The 27,995-nt window shown below is 36.2% G+C and overlaps 3 protein-coding genes across 3 annotated transcripts in view; 1 reads left to right on the top strand and 2 right to left on the bottom strand.

Moving 5' to 3' along the window:
* Window positions 1–927: 927 nt before the first annotated feature.
* LOC110875549 overlaps window positions 928–27,995 on the bottom strand; it is a 47,688-nt gene continuing 20,620 nt past the window's right edge. Inside the window, exons 2-12 of the mRNA XM_035976896.1 lie at window positions 17,061–18,173; window positions 16,901–16,969; window positions 16,421–16,645; window positions 15,583–16,323; window positions 14,916–15,492; window positions 14,711–14,811; window positions 14,343–14,474; window positions 14,162–14,263; window positions 12,898–12,916; window positions 1,702–1,782; window positions 928–1,446 (exon numbers count right to left, since the gene is read on the bottom strand). Of these exons, the coding sequence (XP_035832789.1) occupies window positions 1,049–1,446; window positions 1,702–1,782; window positions 12,898–12,916; window positions 14,162–14,263; window positions 14,343–14,474; window positions 14,711–14,811; window positions 14,916–15,492; window positions 15,583–16,323; window positions 16,421–16,645; window positions 16,901–16,969; window positions 17,061–17,240 (2,625 nt within the window). The 5' untranslated portion in view covers window positions 17,241–18,173 and the 3' untranslated portion in view covers window positions 928–1,048. The remainder of the gene's footprint in view (window positions 1,447–1,701; window positions 1,783–12,897; window positions 12,917–14,161; window positions 14,264–14,342; window positions 14,475–14,710; window positions 14,812–14,915; window positions 15,493–15,582; window positions 16,324–16,420; window positions 16,646–16,900; window positions 16,970–17,060; window positions 18,174–27,995) is intronic.
* On the bottom strand, window positions 17,271–18,609 carry LOC110875551 (disease resistance protein RPV1-like). The gene is made up of 3 exons (XM_035976895.1): window positions 18,563–18,609; window positions 17,370–18,173; window positions 17,271–17,310 (listed from the first exon to the last, which is right to left on the bottom strand). The coding sequence occupies exons 1-3, from the start codon at window positions 18,607–18,609 to the stop codon at window positions 17,271–17,273; spliced, it is 891 nt and encodes a 296-aa protein (XP_035832788.1).
* Window positions 24,250–24,589, top strand: LOC110877449 (protein METHYLENE BLUE SENSITIVITY 1). The gene has a single exon (XM_022125593.2). The coding sequence runs from the start codon at window positions 24,272–24,274 to the stop codon at window positions 24,587–24,589; it is 318 nt and encodes a 105-aa protein (XP_021981285.1). The 5' UTR covers window positions 24,250–24,271.

Genomic DNA, 27,995 nt, shown 5'->3' with positions numbered 1-27,995 from the left:
TTTGTTAGAGTCATCTACGCTATGTATTTAGATGTTCTTGTGTATTATTACAAATTCAAAACTGTACAACAAAAGGTGCAAGATAAAGAAATGGTTGATCAACAAGAAGATCCATCAGCAGGAAATAAACAAGAAAGAAAATGTAAAAGTGTCAATGGTCCGATGCAAGAAGAAGGAACGGCAGAACATTACGCGTTGTATGCTGGGAATAGCTGGGAAGGATCTTGGCGACTGCACAAGAAACGCCGTCGCTTCAATTTTAATGAAGCACGTAAGGCGGTAGATGAAGCAAACAAGAGCGTGATGATGAAGATGAAACCATAATCAAGTTTAGGGGAGGATATTAATTATGAATATTAAACTTAATTATTATGTTCTGTTATATGTACAATTATGTAGTGATTAGTTAGTGTAATCCCGGATGATCATGTTATGAATGGTGGGTCGGATCCTGTGCGGGTAAATTCAAACTGTCTTTGACAGTTATTGCCGCCAAAATCAACCGCCATTCTCACACCTATATATATGTAATAACCGGTAACTTTTATAGTTACCAAGACAGATTATCCCGCCATAATCCTTGTCCGATCATTTGCTTATTCTCGTTCACATTCTATCCACTTTGTTCATATTCTTATCGGTGATTCAATATCCGCTGCACAATCAAATGAATCTCAACAAAGAGTAAATGAATTCCAACATGTTTAACCAATTTATTTAAATAGCACATGTTTATGGTGAGAACCAAAAATTATAACAATATACCAATTGACGGGACACAACTTTCACACGCATAAGTGTCCAGATTTATCAGTTCAACATGTTAACCTTACGCGATTGACACCTATAGTTGTTTTAATTCAAAATAAACAATAAATAACTGACCTAAACCATCAGGATACAAAAAAACAAGATGTAAACCACGTATGAGAATCGACTTTTATTGCCACATATGAACACATTCCAATCGATCTAGCTCATGGCTGCCATCGTTACCAACAAGACACTAGTAAACCACTACGGCTAAACCATTCAAAATCTACACCAATCACCGTAAAAATCTACTTGATAATTCAATACACCACCCTATAAATACCCATAAAATAGCACACAATACTCCAAGAACAGAAAAATATAAAATACCCCTACTTGATCTCGACGGTTTTGGTTTCTCTAACCTTTCCGTTGTGTTGCCACTAGCGGCACTGGCATCAGTGGCCGCTAAATTTACGTTTTTACCCCTAACAAAGCTTGACATTCGCTCAAACGCCCTGTTTACAAGTGCACTACTTTCTGAAACCGAAGCTGGTGTGGTTGGTATCGAGTCAACAAAAGCCCATAAAGAAGAAGAAAACCAAGAATTGGTATTGGTATTGTTTTCGATGTTTTCAGTACATTGGTTTATATAATATTCAGGTTTCCCCTGAGTTTCTTCAATAATAACACCTAGAAACACACGAAAAAAATAAAAAAAGTTATATAATCAGTAGCTAATGATATGATTCTGCTCGCTAAACAGGCTTAAAAAGCTTGGTCTTGAACTCCACGAATCGGGCTCGAGAGCTCTTGCCATTGGCCCATTTGCCCATCTAATCACGAGCCCCAAAACATTAGAAAAAAACGAAAAAATACAACTTAACATTCTAGTACATTTTACACATTTATATGCTCGTTAAACAAAATAACGAGTCCATTCAGTACCTGAGGACGTGTTAGAAACGGGATCGGGAACAGTTTGACTAGTTTCATCAGAAACAAATGCTTTAGACATGCTGTAGGTCCCTTTTCTCGGAGGATCGAGAACAAACCTAAACCTTGTTATACTAACCCACTAGCGAGTGCGGAATCCAAGCTAGCGGGCAAACCGGAATGATGCAAGAACAAACACAAGAACACACAAAGTTCACCGATTAACACCACTGTATTAATACGTATGAAGGTTTACGGTTACAAGCACAATGTTTACAATCTTGTTTGCAAACTCTCTAAAGTGTGTGTGTGTGTGTTTTCCAGCAGAGTTTCTCTAACTCTCTAAGTGTGCATCTGTCTCACACTAACACACTGCATGGGTATTTATACCCATACACAGCAGGTCTTGGTCGAAGGATCGATAGATGGTCCGAAGGATCATCTATCGATGACAGGGAGCTCGAACGATCAGCGTGGACATCGAAGGATCATCCTTCGATGTCTAATGGTCGAACCATATCTTTCGAGCACCTCGAAGGATGGTGCGTATCCTTCGAGGCTATCCTTCGATCCAGACAAACATCCTGTTGTCCAAGTCAAACTAGGAGGATAGTTGACTTGGTCAACTTACAGACTGATTTAGGACATCGTTTACATACAGACTGAATACAGACAAAGTACAGACACAAGTGCACCAACAAACTCCCCCTTGGCTGTAGCTTTGTCTTTATCTTGTCTTTATCTTCTATAGATGTAGACTTGTCTCGAACTTCGACAGTCTTTGGTCTTCGAGTTTCCAAAACTCTGATGTCCTTTCAAGTCTTCATGGTCGGAGGATCTTCAAAGTCTTCACGTCTTGAAAGCAGAGAGTGTATCAACAAACTACCCGTATCATGTAGGCAGTGTGTTAACAAACTCCCCCTTAGCATAAGCTCCCCCTTGAGTTATGCTCGTGAAATACTTTAACTTTATGAAGTGAGATCCTTGTGGTGTTGATGATGGCCAGCGGCAACTCGATCATCTTCATCTTTAGAGCGCCTTCTCGTCGTGTCTTCATTCCAAAGCTAGTCATCGACCATGTTCTCCTTGCCTTTAGAATCTGCACATGCAAGAAATCTAAACGCGTAATGAGAACAACTGCTTGGAATATAGTATAAACAAATGACACACGAATGACCATGTCATAATCAAACACCGTCCGACAGTTTGAAAGTTTAATAAATTTGTCAATTTAAGTCTTTAACTTTCAAAACTTGCAAATTTCGACCGTTTATGAAGATTTAGTCAATTCGGTTTTCGTTCAGGTTTCAGGTAACGAAGACTCGAGCTCCAACATCGTACGATCGAAAATAAAGTAGAAATAAAATCTTTTTGGCTTTTATAAAGTTTATATTAAAACACGGATTTCAGGTGTGTTTTTGAAATAAAAAGACAACAATTTAAAATCCTTTGAGTGTTATCAAACGACATCACCGCTAATGTCGTGCTGATATGCACCAAACGACGAAACTGTTTAAAAAAGAAAACAAATAAAAGTTAAACAGTAAATAAATATATACAAACATTCTTTTTGCGAGTTTCGAGGGTAAGAGAATCATATCAGTGTACGGTCATGCCAAAACACTCTTGTTGTTCAGTTAGTTAACATTAAGATAAGCATCCTATAACAATTATCGGTATTGTTGTCCACTTAAGCTCAACTTATCAGATGTAATCATGTTTAGAGGATACGTTAATGTATGGTTTATACTTACCAACCGGTGTTCATCCACATCACGACACATTCCCGTATCAAGGTATGCACGAGAGTTCATCTTACCGGTGAGTATACCGATTATCATCTGTTTGACCGTATAAATTGTGAGATACTCACTTATTTTGATTTGAAAACAAGTCCTTTGTGATATAATCACTTATTGATGAGGAACTTGATTTTCGTATGCATGAGGGCACAGGTGCAAGTCCGTGAACAGGTCAGTACTTCCGTACAGCAGAGAGACGAACTTGACACCCGGATAAATGTGATATTTTATCACTTATTTGTTTTGGACATGTGATTGTTTATCACTTATTGAGGTCGAATGCAGTATGCAATATGTACACGTATGTATAGTATCATGGAAGATCTAGACTTGCGTCCCCGTTATTTTTCGGTAAAAGATACAACCATGATACCCAGATGATAAGCAGCATAAAGACCGAATATCTCAGAACCTCGGCAATCTATCAAACGAAATTTCGGTACTAAGACCATATGCCAATGAATGGTTCCCACCTGGTCTTCAGTCGATTAAGATTTATATCACCCTGCACACTTTAAAATGATTGTGAGCCTACCGATACATCTTATATAGAGCTGCTTATCGTTTTGCATTTAAGGTATAAAGAGGTTTGGATAGACCACTGATGTACTATCATTTTCTCTTTTGCTCTCCAGGAAACTCATTTTTGATTTTCTATTGTTTTTGTGTTTTTGAAATTTTTCGATGTTTTTGTATTTTCCGATTTTTGGATTTACTCCCCCTAAAATCAACAAACTAAGATAAATTTAAAAACACACAAAGATATTTACAAAAATGATTTTCCGATGTTGGTTTTACTCTTGCTTGACCTTAATGCCATTTACCAATAATAAGAAGTCAAATCTAGATTTGTCAAAAGCTTTGGTAAATAAGTCGGCACGTTGGTCATCGGTGTGGACCTTAACAACATCGATTAGCCTTTTCTCAAAGCAATCACGTATGAAGTGATATTTGATTTCGATGTGTTTGGTCTTTGAATGCTGCACAGGATTTCTAGTGATATCTAAAGCAGCAGAATTATCAACGTAAATAGGAGTAGTTAGGAATTCAAAACCGTAGTCCCGCAATTGTTGTTGGATCCAAAGAACTTGTGAACAACAACTTGAGGCAGCAATGTATTCAGCTTCGCATGTTGATGTAGCGACACACGTCTGCTTCTTGCACTGCCAGGTGACTAGGCGATTTCCTAAAAACTGACATCCAGCCGTTGTGGATTTGCCGTCGATTTTACATCCGCCAAAATCAGAATCACTGAATGCGACCAAGTCAAAGTTATTATCCCTAGGATACCACAGACCGGTGTCTGGATAAGCCTTCAAATAACGAAAAATCCTTTTGACAGCTGCAAGATGTGAGGCCTTCGGGTTGACTTGATATCTGGCAAGCAGGCATGTTGGGTACATTATATCTGGCCTTGATGCTGTGAGATACATAAGGGATCCGATCATCGCGCGATAGTATGAAGGGCTAACAGGTTCACCCTTCAAGTCAGGAGTAATTCCATGATTAGTTGGCAATGGGGTACCAATAGGCGCTGCATCGGACATCTGGAACCGGCTCAAGATGTCTCCAACATATTTAGTCTGATGGATGAATATCCCAGACTTCGTTTGTTGCACTTGTAGGCCCAAAAAGAAATTCATTTCCCCCATAGCACTCATCTCGAACTTATCCTGCATGATGCGCTCGAAATTCCTACACAAAACATCATTAGTAGAACCGAAAATAATATCATCAACATATACCTGAACCAGAAGAAGATCTCCATCTTGTTCTTTGATGAAGAGAGTACAATCGATAAGACCTCTTCGAAAACCGTTCTCCAGCAGATATGTAGATAAGGTTGCATACCAAGCTCGTGGTGCTTGATGAAGACCATAGAGAGCTTTGTTGAGCAACCAAACCCGATCGGGATGAACAGGATCTTCAAAACCTGGAGGCTGTTCGACATATACCTCTTCTTCAACCACACCATGTAGAAATGCACTTTTGACGTCCATCTGGTAAACCTTGAATCCTTTGAATGAGGCATAAGCCAGAAAGATCCGAATAGCTTCCAGACGTGCAACTGGTGCATAGACTTCGTTGTAGTCGATTCCTTCTATCTGACGAAAACCTTGAACGACTAAACGAGCTTTGTTTCGAATAACCACTCCACGGTCGTCTTTCTTGCATTTGAAGACCCATCGAGTGCCAATCTTCTTGTAGTTCTCAGGCTTTTCAACAAGCTTCCAAACACCCAGCTTGTGAAATTGCTGTAATTCTTCCTGCATGGCCTCAACCCAAGCACAGTCTTTCAATGCTTCTTTCCACGACTTTGGTTCTTCTTGTGACACATAACACGCGAAGGACCAGTCATTTTGTTGACCAGACTCTCTTATAGCTGAATACAAACCAGCATTCCGGTTGTTTCTCAGCTGATTACGCGTCTGCACACCGCGATGGACATCTCCTATGATATTCTGCTGGGGATGGGTATCGTGAATCCGCATTTCAGGATTATCTGGCACACGAGCATTGATACCCAAATTGTTCAGATTAAGATCAACAACCAACTCCACACCAGGAATGTGGTTAGAAGTGGATGCATTCCCTTCAGCAGTATCTATATTCTGCGTATGAGGTGTATCCCCAGAGGCACCTTGAACAGGAGCAGCTGGAGCTGAAGATCCTTCGGCTGCATCATGATATTCATCATCTTCAGAAGAGTCATTATAATCAGCAGCATCTTCATAAACCTCATTTTGAACCATATTGTTGACTGACGTAGAAGCTTGAGGATCAACAACAATAGGTCTAACCAATGGCGAGACAGCAGCGTTGTCACTTTCCAACAACATTCGAGCCGCTGCTGATTCTTCGTCAAAGGTTGGCAGATTGAAGGAGTTAAATAATCCATCATAATCGAACATCCACGGATCACCCGGAGCCCTAACAGGACTCGTGTACCTTTGAACCCTAACTTCACTCCATAGCTCAATCTTTTTGGTAGCTAGATTCCAAACACGAAAATTCGGAGTTGCATATCCAAGGAAGAAACCCTCGATAGCTCTTGCACCAAACTTTCCATCCGGTTCAATCATAGTACAAGGAGCACCAAATGGTTCAAGGTAAGAAAGATCCGGTTTCCTTCTCTGAAGGAGTTCGAAGCAAGTCTTGCCATGTCTCTTAACTGTAAGAACTCTGTTCAACGTGTAGCATGCAGCCGATACCGCCTCCCCCCAGAATTGAATAGGGAGTTCCGACTCTACTAACATTGTTCTTGCAGTTTCAATAATAGTTCGATTCTTCCTCTCAGCGACACCATTTTGTTGTGGAGTATAACGAGAACTGTACTCATGAAGAATGCCTTTAGAAGTACAAAACTCATCCATAACTTGATTCTTGAATTCAGTTCCATTGTCGCTTCGGATCCTTTTCACTTTCAACGTATAGAGATTCTCCAACATTGTAAGAAGATCCTTGAGGATGCCAGGAGTTTCACTTTTGTGTGCCATAAAAGATACCCAAGAAAATCTAGAGTAGTCATCAGTAACTACTAAACAATAAGCATCACCAAACGTTGTCTTGTGCTTCATAGGTCCAAAAAGGTCCATATGAAGACGTTCGAGAGGCATGCTGACAGTGTTGATTTTCTTCAAAGGGTGAGACTTCTTCGTTTGCTTCCCCTTTTGGCAAGAGACACAGATATCTTGTAGATGAAAACTTCTTACAGGCACACCATTCACAAGATTATTTTTCACCAAATGGTTCATTTTTCTCAAGTGAATGTGTCCCATTCTTCTGTGCCAAGATATAGACTCCTTTTCTGTGGCTTTTGAGACAAAACAAGTAACTTGTGCAGATGTTGTAATCGCCTGGCTCATGTCGAGAATATAAAGATCATTAACTCTCGGAGCCGATAAGAGAACCCATTCTTGTGGAATTTTGAAACCAGGCTTCAGCACATAACAGCCAGCATCATCAAAAATCACTGAGAACTTTTTATCGCAGATTTGCGACACACTGAGAAGATTGTGATCAATTTGCTTCACATAATTGATCTTATCAAAGCACACGATGCCATTGGAGATACTTCCTTCTCCAGTGATGTACCCTCCTTTATCACCCGCAAAAGCAACATACCCTCCTCTAATATTTCTCACGTCATACAGGAGCCGTAAGTCGCCAGTCATGTGCCTGGATGCTCCACTATCAACAATCCAATGACTATTAATAGTTCCTCCTAGAACATCCTGCACATGTCAAATAAACACATCAGTTGAGAATGGGGACCCAAGCCTTAGTGGTCTTGGGTCGTCCCTTGGCATCACGATACGTAAGCTCTATCTCTTGATGGTTTTCAAGAACAACTGCTCCCCCTGAACTGTCACCCGACTTAGGTAACCAAGTTTGTCTGTGCCTACCAGTTTTTGAAGATTCTGGTTTAACAGGTTGTGACACACTTGGTTCCTTCTGAACTGTTTTAACTTCAGATTTTAAAGCTTTTTCAACAGTTTTTATGTTCTTACGTCGTTGTTTAGTTTCTTGTTCTTTTACAGTTCGTTTATCTTGTTTAGGTGAAACTGACCGACGTTGAGGGTGAACTGTTTCAGGTGAAGCCTTCTCAACTAACTTCTTCTTTGGAGCATTTGGGCAATTTCTGATAATGTGCCCAATTTCTCCACATTTGAAACAAGTTCTCCTTTCAACAGACTTAGGAGAACTTGATCGACTACCAGATGTTGAGGTCGTGGACCCAGAGGTACTAGCCTTTTCATCACACCCGTTTGTGTGTTGAGTGTAATTGTTATCACTGTTTCGTTTTAAGATTGTGACTTGTTTTACAAAATCTGTATTAGATTTGTTTTCAAAAGTTTCAATCTTATCAGTACCCTTGGATGACACAAACTTGACATCCTTTTCTTTCTTTTGAACTCGAGCTCTTGTTGTTTCAGGCTTTTGAGCTCGATTGATTGGTTGTTTACCTTTAGAAGCAGTAGGTTGTCGAGTGGTTGGAGATTTTTGATTACCAAAATGTTTCCTAATCTCAGCCTTAGGAATTGGATCACATTGTGTTACCACAATTCCCGGAAGTGTTTTTCCCAAAAATTTGTTTGTATTGTCTTCAAAGACTTTGTCAATCAAAGATTTATTTACATTTTTAATTGGAAAAACATGATCTGAGTAGATTTTATTATCTCCAACCAAAGTGTACAACACATTACTGCTTTTAACAGTAGACACACTTGTCTTATCAACCTTGACAGGATCAATCACTTGCTTCTCAACAGATGAAGCCTCAGGAGTATCAGGATCACAAAGGATGTGATTCTCAATGGGAATGACAACTCCTTTCATCTTGTTAAGTGAGTTATCCTGTTCACTCACATCCACTTCTGATTCATCATCCGATGACTCACAGTCCTCGATGATTGGAGGACTTTGTTTCATGGATGTTGAAGCTTCCTGTTGCTCTGTGGATGTATTTTCAGAATTCTCCGGTTTGAACCCTAGGCCAGTAGAAAATTCCTCAAAGTTCAAAGGCACACTGGGTTCATACCGGGGCATTTCCTCTTCATCAGGCATCTTGGTATAGTTGTCCATCAAAGGGGGTGGACACGCCTTATACCCTACACCTTTCACGTTACCTTTCAGTTGTTGAACGTCTATGATGTGATCAAGCACAAATCGGGAGTTAGAATAACTATCCAATTTCTGTTTGATCGCATCATGCTTGCATTGGGCAATGGCTAATTGCTTCTTAGTTTCTTCCACAAGGTTAATGTACTCATTTATACTTACTTGTTTGTGGTAAACTACTTTGTTAACCTCGGACACATTTTTCTTTAATGTTTCTATTACAGATTTAAATTCTTTTTCATTCCGGGTTAAAGCCATGTTTGCCTCTTGGCATTTTGACAGTTCAATAACCAAATTCTGATTATGACTATGAAGCTTTTCTGATTCAAGCTTCATCTCTGCACATGATTTACAAATACTAGGAGCAGGAGGTTCAGAAGTTACCTGACTAGTAGAGGCTGAACCATTTGCCATAAAGGCAGTTTGAAAAGAAAAAGCTCCATCTTCAGAGAATAGCTTTTCCATTTCCATTGATGTATCAGCAGCCTTCCTAATCAGAATTGATTTCTGACATTTAAGCTCATCAGCTTCATTCAGTAGCTCCTGTATATCATCATCTCCTTCTTCATTCACATCAGGCTCTGAGTGATTATCCCCAGAAACAGAGCCTTCTTCATCCGAACTGCCCGAATAACCAGAACTGTCATCGCTCCCAGAAGATTCTTCTTTATGAACCTGCTCGATGACTTTAGCATACAATGCAGTTCCACTTCCTTGATCACCTTCACCAAACTGCACTGACCAGTCACATCCTTCATCAGCTTGAACAGCCAAAGCCCGATTGTGATTGGTAGCTCCAGGCTGTCCCTGATTGTTGTTCACTGCCACCATCCTCCTCTCACGGTTTTCTTGTTGGGCATTCGCATTAGTCTGGTTTCTGAACGGGTTGTGATTGCCGTGTTTTGTTGGTCGAGTGCACTCACGTTTAAAGTGCCCTTTCTCGCCATAATTAAAGCACGTGACGGCATTAATATCAAACCCATACTTCGTGTTTTTCTTTCCTTCCAACGAAGTTCTTCCAGTTCGTGCCATGAAATCTTTTGCCCTTCTAACCGCACTAGCAAAAGCCCATTTAATATCCATCAACTCCATTTCTTCCTTGTCGATCTGATCATAATCTTCATTGGTCATGTTGATGTTTCCAAGCTGACCAGCTACCAAACCACAGTAAGCACTGACCATGGTGTTGATAATTTCCATATGTTCCTTAGCAACTTCAATACTAAGGTGTGAAAGATTTGAGTTGTCGACTCGGATTGTGTGATGACTTTGGGATTGAGGTTGAGGATTGCTTGTATAGTGAGCTTGCTGTTGTTGTTGTTGAGGTTGTGGTTGTGGCTGTGTTGGAACAGGAATGTAAGACCTCGGATCGAATTGAGGTTGTGGTGGAGCAGCTGTTGATTGAGGAAATGGAAAAGAACTCGTATTGGACACAAAAGCAGTTTGAAGCTTCGGTTGCTGAACAGAACTAGCTGAAGGACCAAAACCAGGCAAATACATTTCTGTATTTTGAGGAGCTGGAGCACGCCTTGCTTTCCTAATTTCTTCATCATTTTTATGTTCCAGCTTCTGAATGAACTCATAGATGTTAATCTCATCTAGAGCTTTAGTATGCTTCAACAGCTCAATAAACGAACTCCATTTTGGGGGTAGGGCGTCAGCAAACCTGTTCACCATGTCTTGTTGAGTAGCTGCCACCCCATAAGCACACATTTCACTAATCAAATGATAGAAACGTGTGGTCATATCATTCAGAGTCTCGTTTTCCAAAAACTGAAAAGATTCAAATTCTTTCTTCAACAAATCATGCCTAGACTTTCGAGCAGCTGCATTGCCTTCTCCTCTAGCAACTAAGGCATCCCACAATGCTTTCGTGGTCTTGCAATATGAAAACTGATGGTAGATGTCTTTGTTGAGTGCTTGAGTAAGTATGGCATATGCCTTTTTCTCCAATTCATAAGCCTTCTTGTCATTTTCAAGCATATTGGCGTAACCTTCTGAAGTGGATGCTCTACTTTCAAGACTTTCATTGAATGCATTGACAAAACACATCCAAAGGTCGGTGCTTTGTCCTTGAACATATGTGTGAAATCGGCCTTTCCATGATGGAAAATCGTTCATGTGGTTCAGCTTTGGTGGACGATTGTTACTGCCTGTTTCACTCTCACTAATCAGAAGATTCTGAAGACTTTGACTTTGATTGGATACCAAAGCCCATTGACACGAACTTATTGATTGTTGTTGTTTTGGAATGGCACTCGTCATATATTCAGCCATCGACATCTGTTTCAGATCTGGTTGTGGATCCGTACTCCAATCCCAAGGACTTGTGCAACTCATTGTGATCAAAAATTAACAAATAACCTACACACCACAAACTGTTAACAACAAACAGACAACAATTGAAAGATACAATCTGATCGAAAGATCAAGACTTGTTCGAAGGATCAACAGTGATCGAAAGATTACTGTTGAGTTTCGAGCAATAGTCTTCGAAAGATTCTCAATGAAAGATCCTTATCTTTCGACTGATTATCACGAAAGATTCAATGTTCGAAAGATTTATATCTTTCGAATACTGATCTCGAAGGATTCACAATGAAAGATCCTTATCTTTCGAGATGTATCCTTATCTTTCGGACAACCAACTTTCGAAAAGATTCCAACTACGAAGGATAACCCTTAGACTTCGAAAGACTACTCGAAGGATGCTTATCTTTCGAGCTGCCTTTGATCGAAAGATGTCGAAGGATATCTTTCGATGTCGAAGGATATCTTTCGACAGCTCTGACACACTGACACAAAGTACGACGGGTTGGTGAAAAAGGGTGATGTGTTGATGTACCAACTTTCGGCAGAAAGGATGGTTCTGCAACAACTTTTCACCAAACAATTGACTTTCAAAAATTTTGCCAAAATAAGCAACCTTATCTTCAAGAACTGGTCACCGGAAACACACCGGAGATATGGCCGGAAAAATTAAGGTTTCACAAAAACGATTTTTATGTTACCCAAACCGACCCCGAACACTCCCGATAGGTTTAGTACGCGTTTTTATGCAGAAAACTACCAAAAACGGGTGCTAAGCCAAGTGTCCAAACACACCAAGAATCTTGAACAAACCGGTTTTAAACAAGGTAAAGAGCGAGGCTCTGATACCACTTGTAGGTCCCTTTTCTCGGAGGATCGAGAACAAACCTAAACCTTGTTATACTAACCCACTAGCGAGTGCGGAATCCAAGCTAGCGGGCAAACCGGAATGATGCAAGAACAAACACAAGAACACACAAAGTTCACCGATTAACACCACTGTATTAATACGTATGAAGGTTTACGGTTACAAGCACAATGTTTACAATCTTGTTTGCAAACTCTCTAAAGTGTGTGTGTGTGTGTTTTCCAGCAGAGTTTCTCTAACTCTCTAAGTGTGCATATGTCTCACACTAACACACTGCATGGGTATTTATACCCATACACAGCAGGTCTTGGTCGAAGGATCGATAGATGGTCCGAAGGATCATCTATCGATGACAGGGAGCTCGAACGATCAGCGTGGACATCGAAGGATCATCCTTCGATGTCTAATGGTCGAACCATATCTTTCGAGCACCTCGAAGGATGGTGCGTATCCTTCGAGGCTATCCTTCGATCCAGACAAACATCCTGTTGTCCAAGTCAAACTAGGAGGATAGTTGACTTGGTCAACTTACAGACTGATTTAGGACATCGTTTACATACAGACTGAATACAGACAAAGTACAGACACAAGTGCACCAACACATGCCCTCGCTCTCTTTTTGTTCCTGAACAAATAACAAGAAAATCAATAACGAAGATGAGACGACGAGAACAAAATATTACTGAATATTGCATAGTTAGGGCAGTGGGGGTGGAACACGTGATGTTCCGTGATGACCAATGTTCAACGTGTGGACAATATAGATTATCACCGCCACTATATATTTCAACGAGTGATGGATGTAGTGCGTGATATATTTCACGCGTTATGGGGTATTGAGTGATAAATGGATTTGAGGGGGTGTGAGGGTTTATTGTTGGGTGTTGTGAGTGATGACCATTGTCACTAAAAAAGGTTGTGAGTGACAGAATAATGGTTGATGACATGGCGTAACTTGATTAGATGTTATGAGTGATGGAATTTTTGCAAGTGATGACCACCCCTCCCACTTAGTCAACCAAGTTTGGCGTTGTGCTTTATCAATTTTCTATAAGAAACAAAAATAAGTGACTAACTCCGCAATAGTCACTAATATTTTATGCCAAGAAAAAAAAAGTTAAAAGTGTTTTTAAGATAACAAACCATTTGCATTGATTAATGAATGGGCAGTCCACCTAATAAGAGGATGTTGTGGCTTTGAACCTGCCGGCACTTTAATATATATTTCATTTCTCTTATATTTTTATAGTATTTTTGTTACTATCACTACAACTATTATTCCTGGTATTAGATTATTACCATATTATTTATTAGTTAATCGAGTTTTTTGGTATTTTAGAGATCGGATCATAAAGGTTTAAATGGACTTTTAGAATGAATTTTTTTTAACTTTAATGACGTCAACCAGAAATCAAAGCACTTACTCCTGTAATATGTCTTATGCCCTTCGGCTAGGACAGAGAGTCCGGTTGAATTTGATAAACAAAGTATGTTTGAGATAGGAAAAACTGATGAATAAACGTGAACGAACCGCCACAGATTGTATCAATACCGAAATAGTTTACATCAGCACACACCAATTACTCTCAGACACACACACGTCACTCTCAATTACTCTTCCTCAATTATGTATATCAAGAAATGCAAATGATTAGACTATTTATAGTGATGGCTGAACATTAAGGACAATCACTTTAAACATTTGGTCCAACTGTTTACGTCCCCAAACAATTGGCCTAATCATTTGCACCACGTATACTTTAACACAAATTAACCTATTCAGCATATGACTACACCATGTCTATTCGAACAGCGATGGACACACACTAATATGCACTAACACCTTTTTTTTTGAAAAAGACATACTTACATGTGGGTAAAGATCAGATTCCTCTATCGTGATTTCATCAGCAGTAGATATAAAATTGCCAAACTTCTCATCGCCAGACCCATATCGCTCGTCATAAATTTCCTGAGTACAGGTGAGAGGCTTAATTTACTACACAACTGCACATTAAGCTCTTATATTTATAATAAACTTATTCAATTACCTCTATTGCTTTATCAATTAAATCAGATCTAGTGCTAGACTGCACTCCCCTCTCAAGCAAGCTTGATGTGAATGCCACAGTTTTATCATCAATAGAAGATTTGGACATCTCTGCAATCTTGTAAACATGCTCCTATTTGTTTATCATAAACACCAAAGCCCAGATTAGCGTAGCTCGGATCGTTACTAATCGAAACCAAGACAACATGACGAATGTGAAGTAGCATAACATTCAGAGGATAATATAGAAATAAAAAGTAAGTCTATTAAACTTAAAAAGCTTATAGACACCTTAATCACAAAGGTCCTATCCATCTTATTCATGTAACAAGTAGATACAAAGTAACCAATGTTACATAGCAAACTTACCAACTCAGGACCATCGATGATACATCTAATAGTTTTCAGCTCGGTAAATGATGAATCATTCACCTGTTTTGGCCGACCTGTCTTTCTCCATCCTCTTACCTCTGCAACATAAATAAAAAGAGAAGATATGATAAAATTTCTCTATTTTCAGCGTAGATTTAAATACAAACATGAACAATTAGCTTTACACGATCCAAGGACATACCAGTGTAGTCAATGGCATCACCGACTAAAATCCTAAACCAGTCAGGAGTTAATCTACCAACCTCCATTAACGAAAAGAAATCACGCCGACAAAGATAGTACGCTCCGGTACTTAATTTAAAATCAGTCAAATCTACCCCAACAATTTCGGCCCATCCCATGTTATTTTCCAAGGTTTCATGATCACAGTACACAAGACTCACACCACATTCATGTACCTCCAATCCGCTAATGACAACAATAGACACGCTAACTGTGTCTCCCATGTCCAATACCTTCCCGATTGGCCAATAGCTTAACCATATGCATACTTTCCCAGATTCAGGTTTGCCAAAGACTTTAGGGTTGTACATCATATCAACAACACCATTGCTCGTACTGACTTTACAAAACCATACCCAATCATCACCTGATACTGCATACTTAAAAGTTACATTAATTCCTTTAAGAGTCTTATTTATGGGACACGAAGGAACTTCAAAGGACAAAGACGTTGATTCTGATATATACGTAGGTGTTATGTTGGGATCTTTTATATCCGGCAGAGATGTGCTCATCATACCAAATTCAAACAGCATCTGTGCCACACAAACAAAAGGCTCAATTATTCTATATGATTAGTTTGCAGATGGTACATTTATGATGTTTTTCATAGAGAAACAACGAACCTGGATTTGGCTACTTCTGCCTAATGTGAGCTCATCATCACCAACAAGGCACATCTGGTGATTCTTATATTCTTGTAGCCACTTCAAGTGTCCCAAATCATTTTCAGTTAGATTAGCTATTAATACCAATTTGATAAAGCCTTCAATTTCATACAAACTATTACAGCCTTCATAACCGAACTCATGCAAAGTGAATCTATGTGATTCGAAAGTTATTCTCTCTAGTAACACACAATAATATATATACAGTTCTGCAAGTGTTCTAGGGAGACATAGAAGGCATTTGAGTCTAGAGCAAAAACTCAAATCAAGAACCCGAAGACTTTTAAGATGATTGTAGCAAGGGATGAACTCAAATAAATTATTGCCTAAATTCAAGTATTGCAAATATGGTTGTATTTTGAAACCCAAAGAAAAAGAATCAGTATACTCAAGATTGCAGTCTTTGAGGAATAACCGATGTAATGAAAGTGGGAAGTAAAAAGTAGGTTGTTTTGTAAGAACTTCACCAGAAGTAGAAGCTCCCAACAGATTGTTTTGCTCCCTGTTGAATAAGTTTTTACACCCTATCATGTTCAATGTTGCAAGACTTTTAAGGCCTCCAATGGTTTCACAAACATTATGCAATTCGTAACAGTTCCAAAGAATTAAAGTCTCAAGATGAGGCATCTTGAATATGTTGCGGATTTCAAATAGATTGTGTGAGTCTTTAAGATTTAGAATCTGCAATGACTGAAGAACCTGCAGCATAAGTCATATACAATAAGTGAGTAAAGTATAGTTTCTTAAAGATCATTAAAACACAAGAAGCAACAAAAGAAGATACTGGATTCACTACCATAGGGGGTTCAAATACTTCCAGGTTACTATAGCTCATATCTATAGCCACCATGTTTCCCATGTATAAGTCTGAGGGTATGGTTCTTAAATGGAATCCAAGCCAGCAGAGCCATCTTAAATCCTCAGAAATATTTTCATAGGATCCATGGAGTTCCACGAAATTTAGCTGGAGCAATTTTAGGCGATCCATATTTCTAAGTGAGTCTGTTTTAAGCTCCGAAGCCTGCAAAATTAGCATGGCGAAACTTAATTAGTAAAGTCTGACACACATGAGCATGTCATAGGTCCTTGTGCACATATTCGATCCATCCCTATGAAACTTGTTATAACAAATCCTTAACATATACTGAAAGAGCTTGCAAAAAGCCTTTTTTTACATCTTTTATCAAATATATACATAACAAGGTAGTATAAAACCTATAAAAACAAATTAAAAAGTCAAAAGCATAACTTTAGACTATTACTTATTCTAAATTACCTTGATTGCAAAATTCTCTTCCAACAGCACTTCCATATCTAGTGCTAAACCTTCTACCGTTTTTGAACCCTAGAAGGAGAAAGCTTGAAACTATAGTAGATAGATAAACTAGAAGGACAAAAAAGGGGAAACAAAAATGGTTAGATGATAAGCATCTTACCTTTCCTTTGCTCAATATCTTATAAGTGTCTATATTAAGCCAAACTCTACTACGCTTTGCAGGGGATTTTATCGATTCGTGGCGGACTATGTTTTTCCCCATTTCTTGAAGCAATCTGTGCATTATGAGCTTTTTGTTTGGTGAAACAGAAAGAAGACATCTTTCAATATCTTTACCCATTTCCCCATTTCCCCAGATGTTGCAGAGTAATCAGGCTCCAATATCTTTACCACATAATCCATGTCTTTGCCTATAAAGAAACAAGCGATATGCAAAAACAACTCTTTTTCAGAGTTATATGGCAATGACATGTAGCTCCTAACAAGTACACCATGAAGTCGAGAATCTATATCTTTTTCCAATAAATTCAATTGACTTTTCCAATGTGAGATGGTATTGTTCTTGAATAGAGATGAGCCTAAAACTTCAAGAGCTAGAGGATTTCCTTCACAATATTGTACTGCTTGTAGTACAAGCTCCTTAAAGCCCGCCATGGGAATTTTGGACCCAAATGCATGACGACTTAATAGCTCTTGTGATTCATCATCATTCAATAATCTCATTTCATACTTCTGACACCTCCAATATGAATGGTCAAACCAGGTATCTGTATTTTCCCTGGTTGTAATTATAATTTTGCTTTGTGCATTAATCTTCCCTGTTCCCAGAAGAGCAACTAATTGCTTATGATCAACAATGTCATCAAGAACAATGAGAGTTCTCTTTGTTTGCAAGACTTCCTCAATCATGCATGTACCTCGAGAAACACTAGGTATTTTTCTCTTTTTCCCCCCTAAAATATCTTTGAGCAGTTGTTCTTGTAGTTTAAGTAAATCATGTGGTCCTTTACATCTGCTACCAATGTCTTCAACAAAACTCACGTATTCAAAAGTATTTTGATTTGAGTCGTATATATATTTGGCTAGTGTTGTCTTGCCACTTCCACCCATGCCGTAAATTGCTAAAAATTCAAGATTGTACTGATCTAACCAGGATTTGATCTCCTCATAGCGAGTGGTCATCCCCGTTATGTTGAGTGGAAGATAAACATCTTTACGATCTAATTTAGTGTAAACTATATCAACAATTTCATTTAAAAAGCTTGTTTCAGGCCTGCAAAAACACAAGAAAAATGAAGATGCTCATTGGATGACATATAGAGATTCTTAGGTATTTTAAATTAGAACACTAGAAAAATTAAAGTTCCAAATGTAAGGGTTATTCATCGGTTTAGTTTTTGGGTTACTTGATTCAGTTTGTTCGAATTGAGTTTTTATTCGGGTGTAACCAAAACCAAACCAACCCGAATTCATTAAGGTTCAAACAAAACCAAAAAGTGAATAAGACGCTCAATTCAAATCGGGTTTAGGTTAACTGGTTTTTGGGCTAACTTGGGCTGCTGATAATGGACTGATTAGGCTTAGATAAAACTAAAAGAGGGCTATATTGGGCTAAGTTAAATCTTAACAGTAGACATATCCAAAATGTAGAGGTGCGCATACCAGTTAACTGGTTTTTCTATAGGGTCCACGTATTGGCACACCAACATTGGCTATTTGCACACAAAACCCTACATGTACCTACGCTCTATAGGCAGAGTATAGGGTTACACCTATACACTATGTATAGGTCTATACTCAACGTAGGTACAAGTTACGTACATGACCACTCAGTCAAACCTGGTACACTGTCAAATCATTTATATATACGCTACGTATAGAGCCATACGAAGCCTGTATACGAGGTATCTATATGTTGCGTAATGCTCTATACGCTGGATATGTACAAGGTAGGTACATGACAACCTTGTACAATGTCAAATTTGTCTAACACACGCTGCGTACAGAGCTATAAGCAGCCAGTATACACGAAGCATCTATATGCTGCGTATAGAGCTATACGCAGGGTATGTCAGACAAATTTGGCATTGATACGATGTTGTCTAGGCACGTGAATAAATGTATACGCCGCGTATAGAACTATACGAGGCTGATAATTGTGAATTCAAATTAGTATTTAGACATTCATCTGCCTTGCCTACGAATTCAAAACAACACGCATTCATTCTTCATTTCATCGGTTATAACTTCTCGCACGACTGTGGAGCTAAAATGGCATCATTTGGGGACAACAATTATTTCTTTAAGCAGTATTCTAATGACTCGTGTGGTGTGAATGATGCTAATGAGGAGGAGGTTGTTTCTTGCGTCCCTGTTGATCAAAAGATACAGTTGCCAGAACGAGGCTTCGACTCCACCTGTTGATGAACCATATTACCCGACGCATCAAGTGTATCCTGATTAAGGATACGGGTGTGAATATTCGTACGTGCAACAAGGTAATCCGTATGGATACGGTGATGAGCCTCCGAACAAACCACTGTATGATGATAATCAACCCTCTTAACCCAGGCAATCCGTTTCAAATTAATCAGGTTAAAATTATAATTATTGTTATTATTATTATTAAAATATTATTATTATTATTATTACTATTATTATTATTATTATTGTTTGAATTATTAATATTATTATTGTTAAAATTATAATAATAATTACCATTGTTATTATTATAAACAAATATTATTATTATTATTGTTGTTAAAATATTATTTTTATTGTTAAGATTATAATTATTATTATTGGTATTATTATTGTTAAAATATTGATCGTTGCATTCTAGACACACTTTATTGTATATTAACTAGAGAATAAATTCGTTGATAATACTATAACATGTTTGTTTTTTATTAATTTTTCTTTACTGTAGGTTTATACGTAATAAATTAATAGTTATTGTAATTAAAGCTTCTAAACTAGAAAAGTGATCATAAAGATACGAACTCTACATTAGATGAAAATCAAATTTGCTTCAATACACTTAATTGAAATAGATGTTCACATGGAGTAATGTATTACATATCTCACCAAAAGGAGTTTGTGTATTAGAACTATTATGTGACACTTTTGGATGATAAAAGAAAGAGCAAAGAACTGCTGCTGCAAAGACAAGGATGGATCTAGTGGAAACTATTTGCATTAAATTTATGTTTGGGCTGCAACGTTAAATTACATAAATTGGGCCACCACAAAACCCAATAATAAATGATAAATAGAGAATGGGAGGAGTTGGACGGCAGTTTTGGGGGATTGGACGGCGGTTTTGAAGAGAAGTTTTGACAGGAGGGACGCACGGAGAAGGCAGCCGCCTTTTGGCGGCTGCACATGGTTCAAGGCATGAGCGTCTAGGTGGCTTTCTTTAAGTGAACGGTTCGTAGGGTTTAATATTTTTCTTAGCTTATTCAGGTTTGGATTTGTTTTTGACATTGACAACATCGTATAAATAATTTGATGAGTTGCTTTATTTGTACTATTTGTGTGTGTTTGAGTTCTTGCTTTACAACATGCTCGGTCGATGACAAGACCTTGTAGCTTGTTGGGTGACATAGAGTACGTTGACTCACATTAGTAAAATAGGGTAATTGAACTGTAAAAGATCTGATAATAAAGACCTGTTTTGATTGCCGCTTAAATTAACCGACTTTTCAGCATCATGTCTATGTGGTGTCCAATTAATGATTAAACTGAGTTTGTTGTGAACCTAGAATCTGAAAGTTGGAGGACTTTCCCCGGATGATTAATTTCTATATTTTCACATTATACGTTGTTTTTCTGATTTGTATTAACTGGTAAATCTTGACCACTTGTGTTAATTTTGTGAAACGTTTATTATATTTGAATTTTTTGTCATTTATCAAGCGTATTGGCACCATACTTGCGTTGTTAACGGGTTGGTAAATTGGTGGGTCATTGGTATAACTAAACGGGTTATTAGGTTGTATGGTGAATCTTACAAAACTATCCCTAATAATTATTCAAAGTCATTAATTCCAATGCCATGTTTATGCGGTGTTATGAATCTATAAACCGGTTTTTGTGTTAAACTTGCAATCGGGATTCTGGGTGGGAGTTTGCTTTCTTTAATATATAATAATTCTCTAGTTAAACACTAACCACAAATTCCCCATGGATACGATACCCTACTTACGATATCTACGTAGTTTAATTAGGCCATTGTCGAGGAATTAGTGCGCATAGTGTTTTTCTAGTTTTCTAAAAAAAATTACAAAAAATAAAAACATAAAAAATATATAAAAAACAAAAACCCAAAAATATCTTTCTTTTATTTTATTATATATATATTTCTTTAGTTCGGTATTACGCTTGGCTGTCCTGTTTGAATTTGTACAGGTGAATTCTTCGAAACATGGATAGAGCTTATCAGATCAAGATTCATTCAGAATTGTCCATACTTAATCTCCATTTGGACCGTAATGATTTGAACATCACTTGTAGAGAGCAACCGGAGTTTTTACTGGACGCGACCGCAAAAGAAATGCTATACCGTCGTGCTTCTTTAACCAGGGAAGTCTGTTCCAATCTTTTGCACATATATATATATATATATATATATATATATATATATATATATATATATTCCTTTTATTTTGAGTTGTAGTTTCCTTCCACATTGAGGACAATACAGGAATTAAGTGTAGGGAGGGGAGACTAGCGTCTAGTGTTTCTTAGTCGTGTCGTAAAAACTAAAATTTTAAAAACAATTGAAAAAAAATCAAAAATCCAAAAAAAATTAAAAAATAGAAAATGTCTCGAGAAAGTTTTTGCAATGAAATGGAAGATAATAGATATAATTAGATCCTTGGCATTTGATTGCTATATATATATAGGGGGAGGTTTAAATAAAAACCACTTTTATTGTGAAAACTCGAAAACTAACTAAAATAGCCTAAAAAAGACACCAAAATTATTTTTTTACTATTTTTAATTAAAAATCGCTATAGTAGTACACATACACATGTGTAGTATCTACACATGTGCACTACAAAAAATATTTTTGTTTTTGAAATTTTTTTTATATATAAAAAATTGAGAAAATTAGTATGCAAAAAAATGGTATGTTTTTTTGGCTTTTTTAATTAGTTTTCATTTGAACCTTCCCTTATATATACATTGGGGAGGGTTATCTTAAAAACACTAAATATTGCGAGAACCGTGAGAACGAAAGAAAAACCAGTCAAAACCATATTTTTTTAATACAAACCTCATTGTAATTATAATACAACATGAAAAAAAAGAAATTACAATATCACATTATTCATTTCATCTTTCAAAATCACCCTTTTTAGATTTTTTATACATATGTAAATATAACAGATTTACACATTTGTAAATGGCAAAGTTACACATGTGTAAATTTTCTTTATTTACGAATTCACGTAAATTTAAACGTGTAAATTAAATTTGTAACATTTTATTCGAATAATAATGATAAGTGTAGAAAAAAAATTTTGAATTTGAATCGTTTTTGACCAAGTTCTCACGGTTTTTTCATTTGTTCTCACGATACTCACAATATTTAGCGTTCTTATTTAAACCTTCCCCTAGATATATTTATATAGCACAAAAAAATCTAGCACACAAAATCTAGTACAAAAATATATAGCACAAAATTAGTACAAAAAAATATAGCACAAAAAAATCTAGTACAAAAAAATATAGCACGAAAAAAATTCAGCAAAAAAATGTAGTACAAAAAATGCAGCACACAAAATTGAGAAAAAAATTAAGACAAAAATTCAACACAAAAAATTAGCACAAAAATATAGTACAAAAATCCAGCATAAAAAAATTTATACAAAATAGATATACAACAGATTTTAGTGGGTTTTTTTAATCTTCATATTTTATATAGCAATATGGTACTCAAATTAAAGATAAAAAGACGCTCTATTTTTATGAAAAAATAATGTCGTATAAAAAAGTTATGAACGTTTAAAAAATGGGGGTGGAATATGCTTGTGCCTTGTATGTGAAGAGAAAAAGTCCATAAATAGGATTTTTCTAGGATTTCATCTTAACCATTGATTTGAAAAAATGAATGGTTAAGATTCCTTCTCATCCTACTTAAGCAAAATAAACTTTTTATTTGATCTTACCCATATATATATATATACATATATATATACATACATACATATATATATATGTATGTATGTATATATATATGTATATAGATATAGGTAAAGTGTACCGTACAATATTGTTTATCGTACATTATGTACGCTTCAATTTCAACCGTCAGATCATCTTCCCGCATTTTAAAATCGCATGTTGTTTTTTTATAACAATTTCGCATATGATAATTTTTAATGAATTCGCATGTTTTTTTGTACCAATTTCACATGTGATAATTTTGATGAAATAGCATTTGTTTTTTTATAACAATTTCGTATGTAATAATTTTTGATGAATTCGCATGTTGTTTTTTTGTACCAATTTCGCATGTGATAATTTTGATGAAATGTCTTGTTGTTTTTTTGTAACAATTTCGCATGTGGTAATTTTGATGAAATTGCATGTTAAAAAAACAACATGCAAAATTGATACAAAAAACAACATGCGAATTCAATGCGGGAAGATGATCAGACAGCTGAGACTCATGCAAGAACCACCCTTATTGTGAGAACCTTGAGAACCAATGTGAACACAACCTAAAATAACTAAAAAAACCTAAAAAAACCTAACCCCCACCCCACCTCCCTAAAAAACCTAAACCCCCCCCCCAAGCTACCCCCCCCCCAAAAGCTAAATGCTAAAAACTAAAACCCCCAAAAAAAAACTGAAACCCCCCCCCCCAAAAAAAAAAAAAAAAAAAAACCTAAACCTCCCTCCCCCACCCCCCAAAAAACCTAACCCTCCCCCCCCCCACCCCACACCCCAAGCAAAAATGCTAAAAACTAAACCCCCAAAAAACCTTAAAAATCTAAAAAAATAAAATAAATATCTAATTTTTTTTTTTAATTATAAGTTTTGTCCATTATGTTTACATCAAATTGCAGGCGCTGTCCTTTAGCGCAAAAGTTGACAAGTTTTGCCCTTAATATTCTAAAATCTTGCACGTTATATCCTTTAGGCCAAACCTAGTTAGATTTTTTGGTTAAATCTAGTTATGTGCATTGCATATAAGGGCATTATTGTCATTTCATTATTATACAGCAACATCCAATTAGGGTTCTTCAGTTGTTCCCCTTTTAATTCCTTCTTTCCCTTCTCCCCTATCCTCTCCACCTCCCATCTAATCTCATACCCAAACAAACCCTAGACCATCCCAACAACAATTATAAATCAACCATGACCGGAAAAGCGAAGCCAAAGAAGCACACAGCCAAGGAAATCCAGGCCAAAGTGGACGCAGCTACCACCAACAGAGGCGACGGCAAGGCCGGAATCGTTGATCGGACCGGTCAATCGAAGGGCGGTCACGCTAAGTTCGAATGTCCTCTTTGTAAGACCACCGCACCAGACATCAAAACCATGCAGATTCACCATGAGTCTAAACAACCTAAGATTCCGTACGATGAATCCAAGATCACGAACCTTTATGCTATTCTAGCGCCCCTGGTGGAATCGAAATCTGGTCCTGGTGTTCGGGGGAGTTTGAAGAAGTGAATCATCTTATGTTATGTTTAGGTTTTGATTATGTGGTTTTGTTTGTGAATTGGATGATGATCGTGTTTATTGTGGTGTTCAAAGAAAGAGGGAGAGAGTCAGAGAAAGATTTTAGGTTTTTCAATATTGACAATAATGAAATGACAATAATGCCCTCATATGCAAGGCATATGGCTAGATTTAATCAAAAAATCTAACTAGGTTTGGCCTAAAGGATATAACGTGCAAGATTTTGGAACGTTAAGGACAAAACTTGTCAACTTTTGTGCTAAAGGACAGCGCCTGCAATTTGGTGTAAAGATAAAGGACAAAACTTGTAATTTACTCTTTTTTTTTAATATTTTTTATGCTCAAATCGCTACTTTTAGTGGCCAAAAAAAAAAATTTTTTTAATTAATTTTTTTTTTGCTTCGAAAATTAGCGATTTTTATATAAAAAATATTTAAAAAAAATTTGTGTGATTTTTAGCTATTTTTAGGCATTTTTGGTGTGTTCACATTGGTTCTCGCAGTTCTCACAATAAGAGGTGTTTCTCGCATGATCTTCTCCCTATATATACATATATATATATATACACATACATATATACATACATATATATATGTATATATATATATAGGGTTCTAATGAGAAGAAATTTTTTGTTAGAATAAAAAATAACAAACTTCAACCAATAAAAATGTCTTATTTTACTTTATTTAATTTTTGTATTTAATATGGGTGTTAGGGTATATTGGTAATATAGATAGATCATTAATTGTTAGTCTTCCTTTTTAATAGCTAACTAAATTAAATTTGTAACTTATTTTCAAAAAAAATATATATCTTTTCAAAGAAGAAAAAAATTAATTTAAGGTGTATGATAAATTATGAGGTGTGTGGGATTAATTACGAGTTGTGTAGGATAAATTTCAATATGTGTAGGATAAATTTAAAAAAACGTGTAGGATAAATTTTGATGTATCTTAGCAAAAATTTTAGTGTGGAGGATGATATCTTTATGACTAATTAATTAATCAAAGAGAATAATAAATGAGATCAGAGAAAACTATTTAAGGCTTTACAATTGTACCCTTTGTTCTTTTTCTTTTCAATTTAATTTTCTTCTCAGAATAACTTGCACAACTCTTTATAGTTACTCATGTTATTTGATTTAATGTTTACTCTATTTTTATAATAAGGGTATAAAAGTAAATTTGACTACCGTTATATCACATGTTTTTTTCAAATCTCCTTATTTATCTCAATTTCAAGAGTTAGGCTTTCTACTGAATGTCACAATTACGTTTTTTGGTTTTGAAATAGTCAATTTGATCAAATCATCCATTTTCCATCAAATCATCCAATTAAAAATGTAAATCACTGTGTAATTTTTTAACTTACGCATAATTTGTTTTTTTGGGAATTGAAACTTTTCAGTTCATACGTAATATGCTTTGTATTATGTGAAGGAAACTGCCAGGGTTCTTATATATTTGGTTCAGGGGTGTGCAGAATTCGTTTCGAATTCGAAAAATTCGAAATTCTATCAAGAATTCGTTTCGATTATAAGAATTCGTTTCGATTATAAGAATTCGAATTCGATTATAAGAATTCGAATTCGATTCAATTCGATTCAAGTAAATCGAATACGAATTTATAATTTCAAATTCGATTCGATTCGAAATTCGAATAAAAATTATATATTTTTCTTTATTATTTTTATATATAATACATATATAACTTTGATTAGGCTATACTATAAATTATTTTCAATTTTTTTCCAAGTATTAAAATTACCCATTACCAAACCCACTACATGGCCCATAACTAAAACCTAAGTAACAAATCTATCAATAGATTTTTAAGCGTAAAAATATTAACTTGTAATGTGGAGTGGTTATTTCCGACTTCTCGTTTTGAATTTTAGACTTGTGGTGCTTTATTTGGAACTTTTTAATGTGATATCGTGCTTTATGGCTGCTTTAACATTTATGTTTCATTATGAAAGTGTTTTACATGTTTTTTTTAAAGAATCTGAATTAAATCGAATTTATTCGAATTCGATTCGAATTCGAATTTTTAATCGAATACGAATTGGGTTTTTTATTCGAATACGAATTTGAATCGAATTCGGTAGGTTTTAATCGAATTCAAATCGAATACGAATTGAAGGAAAAATAAAAATTATTCGAACAATTCGATTCGAATGATTCGAAAATTCGATATTCGATTCGATGAACACCCCTGATTTGGTTGCAATATGTTGTTCTTTAATTTACATATAATTTAAATAGATGTGGATTCTTTTTAAAGCATGTGTAGTTCCTTTTTATTATTTTATATATAGGTGTGATCGACATATATACAGATTGCATGTATGTAATTGATAGTTTACATGTGTATAACTTATGATTCATCCTGTTACTTATATGTAATTCTTTTCATGTTTGTAATTGATAGTTTACATATGTATAACAATGATTCATCCGATTAGTGAGTGTAATTCTTTATCTTTTTTTAATATGTACAATTTAACAAGTTACATATGTGCACATTTATATATATAACATTTACACATATGTATTTATCTTATTACATATATTTATTTTTACTTTTTACATGTGTTATATCCAAATTTAAATATATCTATCAGTTATGTGTATGTAACTTATATATCTATGCATTTACATATATGTAACTTTTTTATTTACATGTGTAACTAGCGTACATTACATATTTTAATATGTATAGGTTAATATTATTTATACAAAAACCAATGTTGTGACAGTCGACAAAATTCCGGTAATTCCGTACAACCTGAACAACAATTTCAACTATTATTTTCGCGTGTATGGTTTGTGTTAGTGCACTATGTCTATTGACTTCGTCTTGTATCGTGTCGTGTAATAGGATAGGATAGGATAACCAGTGCTCGAGGTTCTAGAAACTGAATTTCACCTAATTGTTGGTGATTCTACATGAAATGAACAAGGACCATTTCAAGCGAAATCAGAAACAATAGATTCCGCGTGAAAGTGTTCTTGACCATTTCAAGCGAATCTCACTACTATATATAGATGCACTTGGTTTTTCATTTGTAACTTTCAGATGTGAGTAGCGAAGCTCTGCCGGATTGTCTCCAGGTTGTAAATCAGTGTTAGATCAATAATAAGGACATTATAATTACATCGAGCGTTCGTTTCATTGATTCCGCCTTTGATTCGGATAAACAACTCTTCTGATCGACTCATTCGGGTCATACAACGATCCTACAAGTGGTATCAGAGCTCAAGAAGAAGAGTTCAGCTTGATTGCATCAGTTTTCTGTCTTCTACACCTTCTTTTTCAAATTGGACAAGATTTCACGGTCAAAATGGATTGAATTTTTCACAGTACATGCGAAACAGTGTTTTAACAAAGCCTT

This window comes from Helianthus annuus, chromosome 9 (assembly GCF_002127325.2).
Source record: "Helianthus annuus cultivar XRQ/B chromosome 9, HanXRQr2.0-SUNRISE, whole genome shotgun sequence".
NCBI lineage: Eukaryota > Viridiplantae > Streptophyta > Magnoliopsida > Asterales > Asteraceae > Helianthus > Helianthus annuus.
Note: the sequence above shows the minus strand (reverse complement) of the source record. Positions and strands in the feature narration are given on the sequence as shown.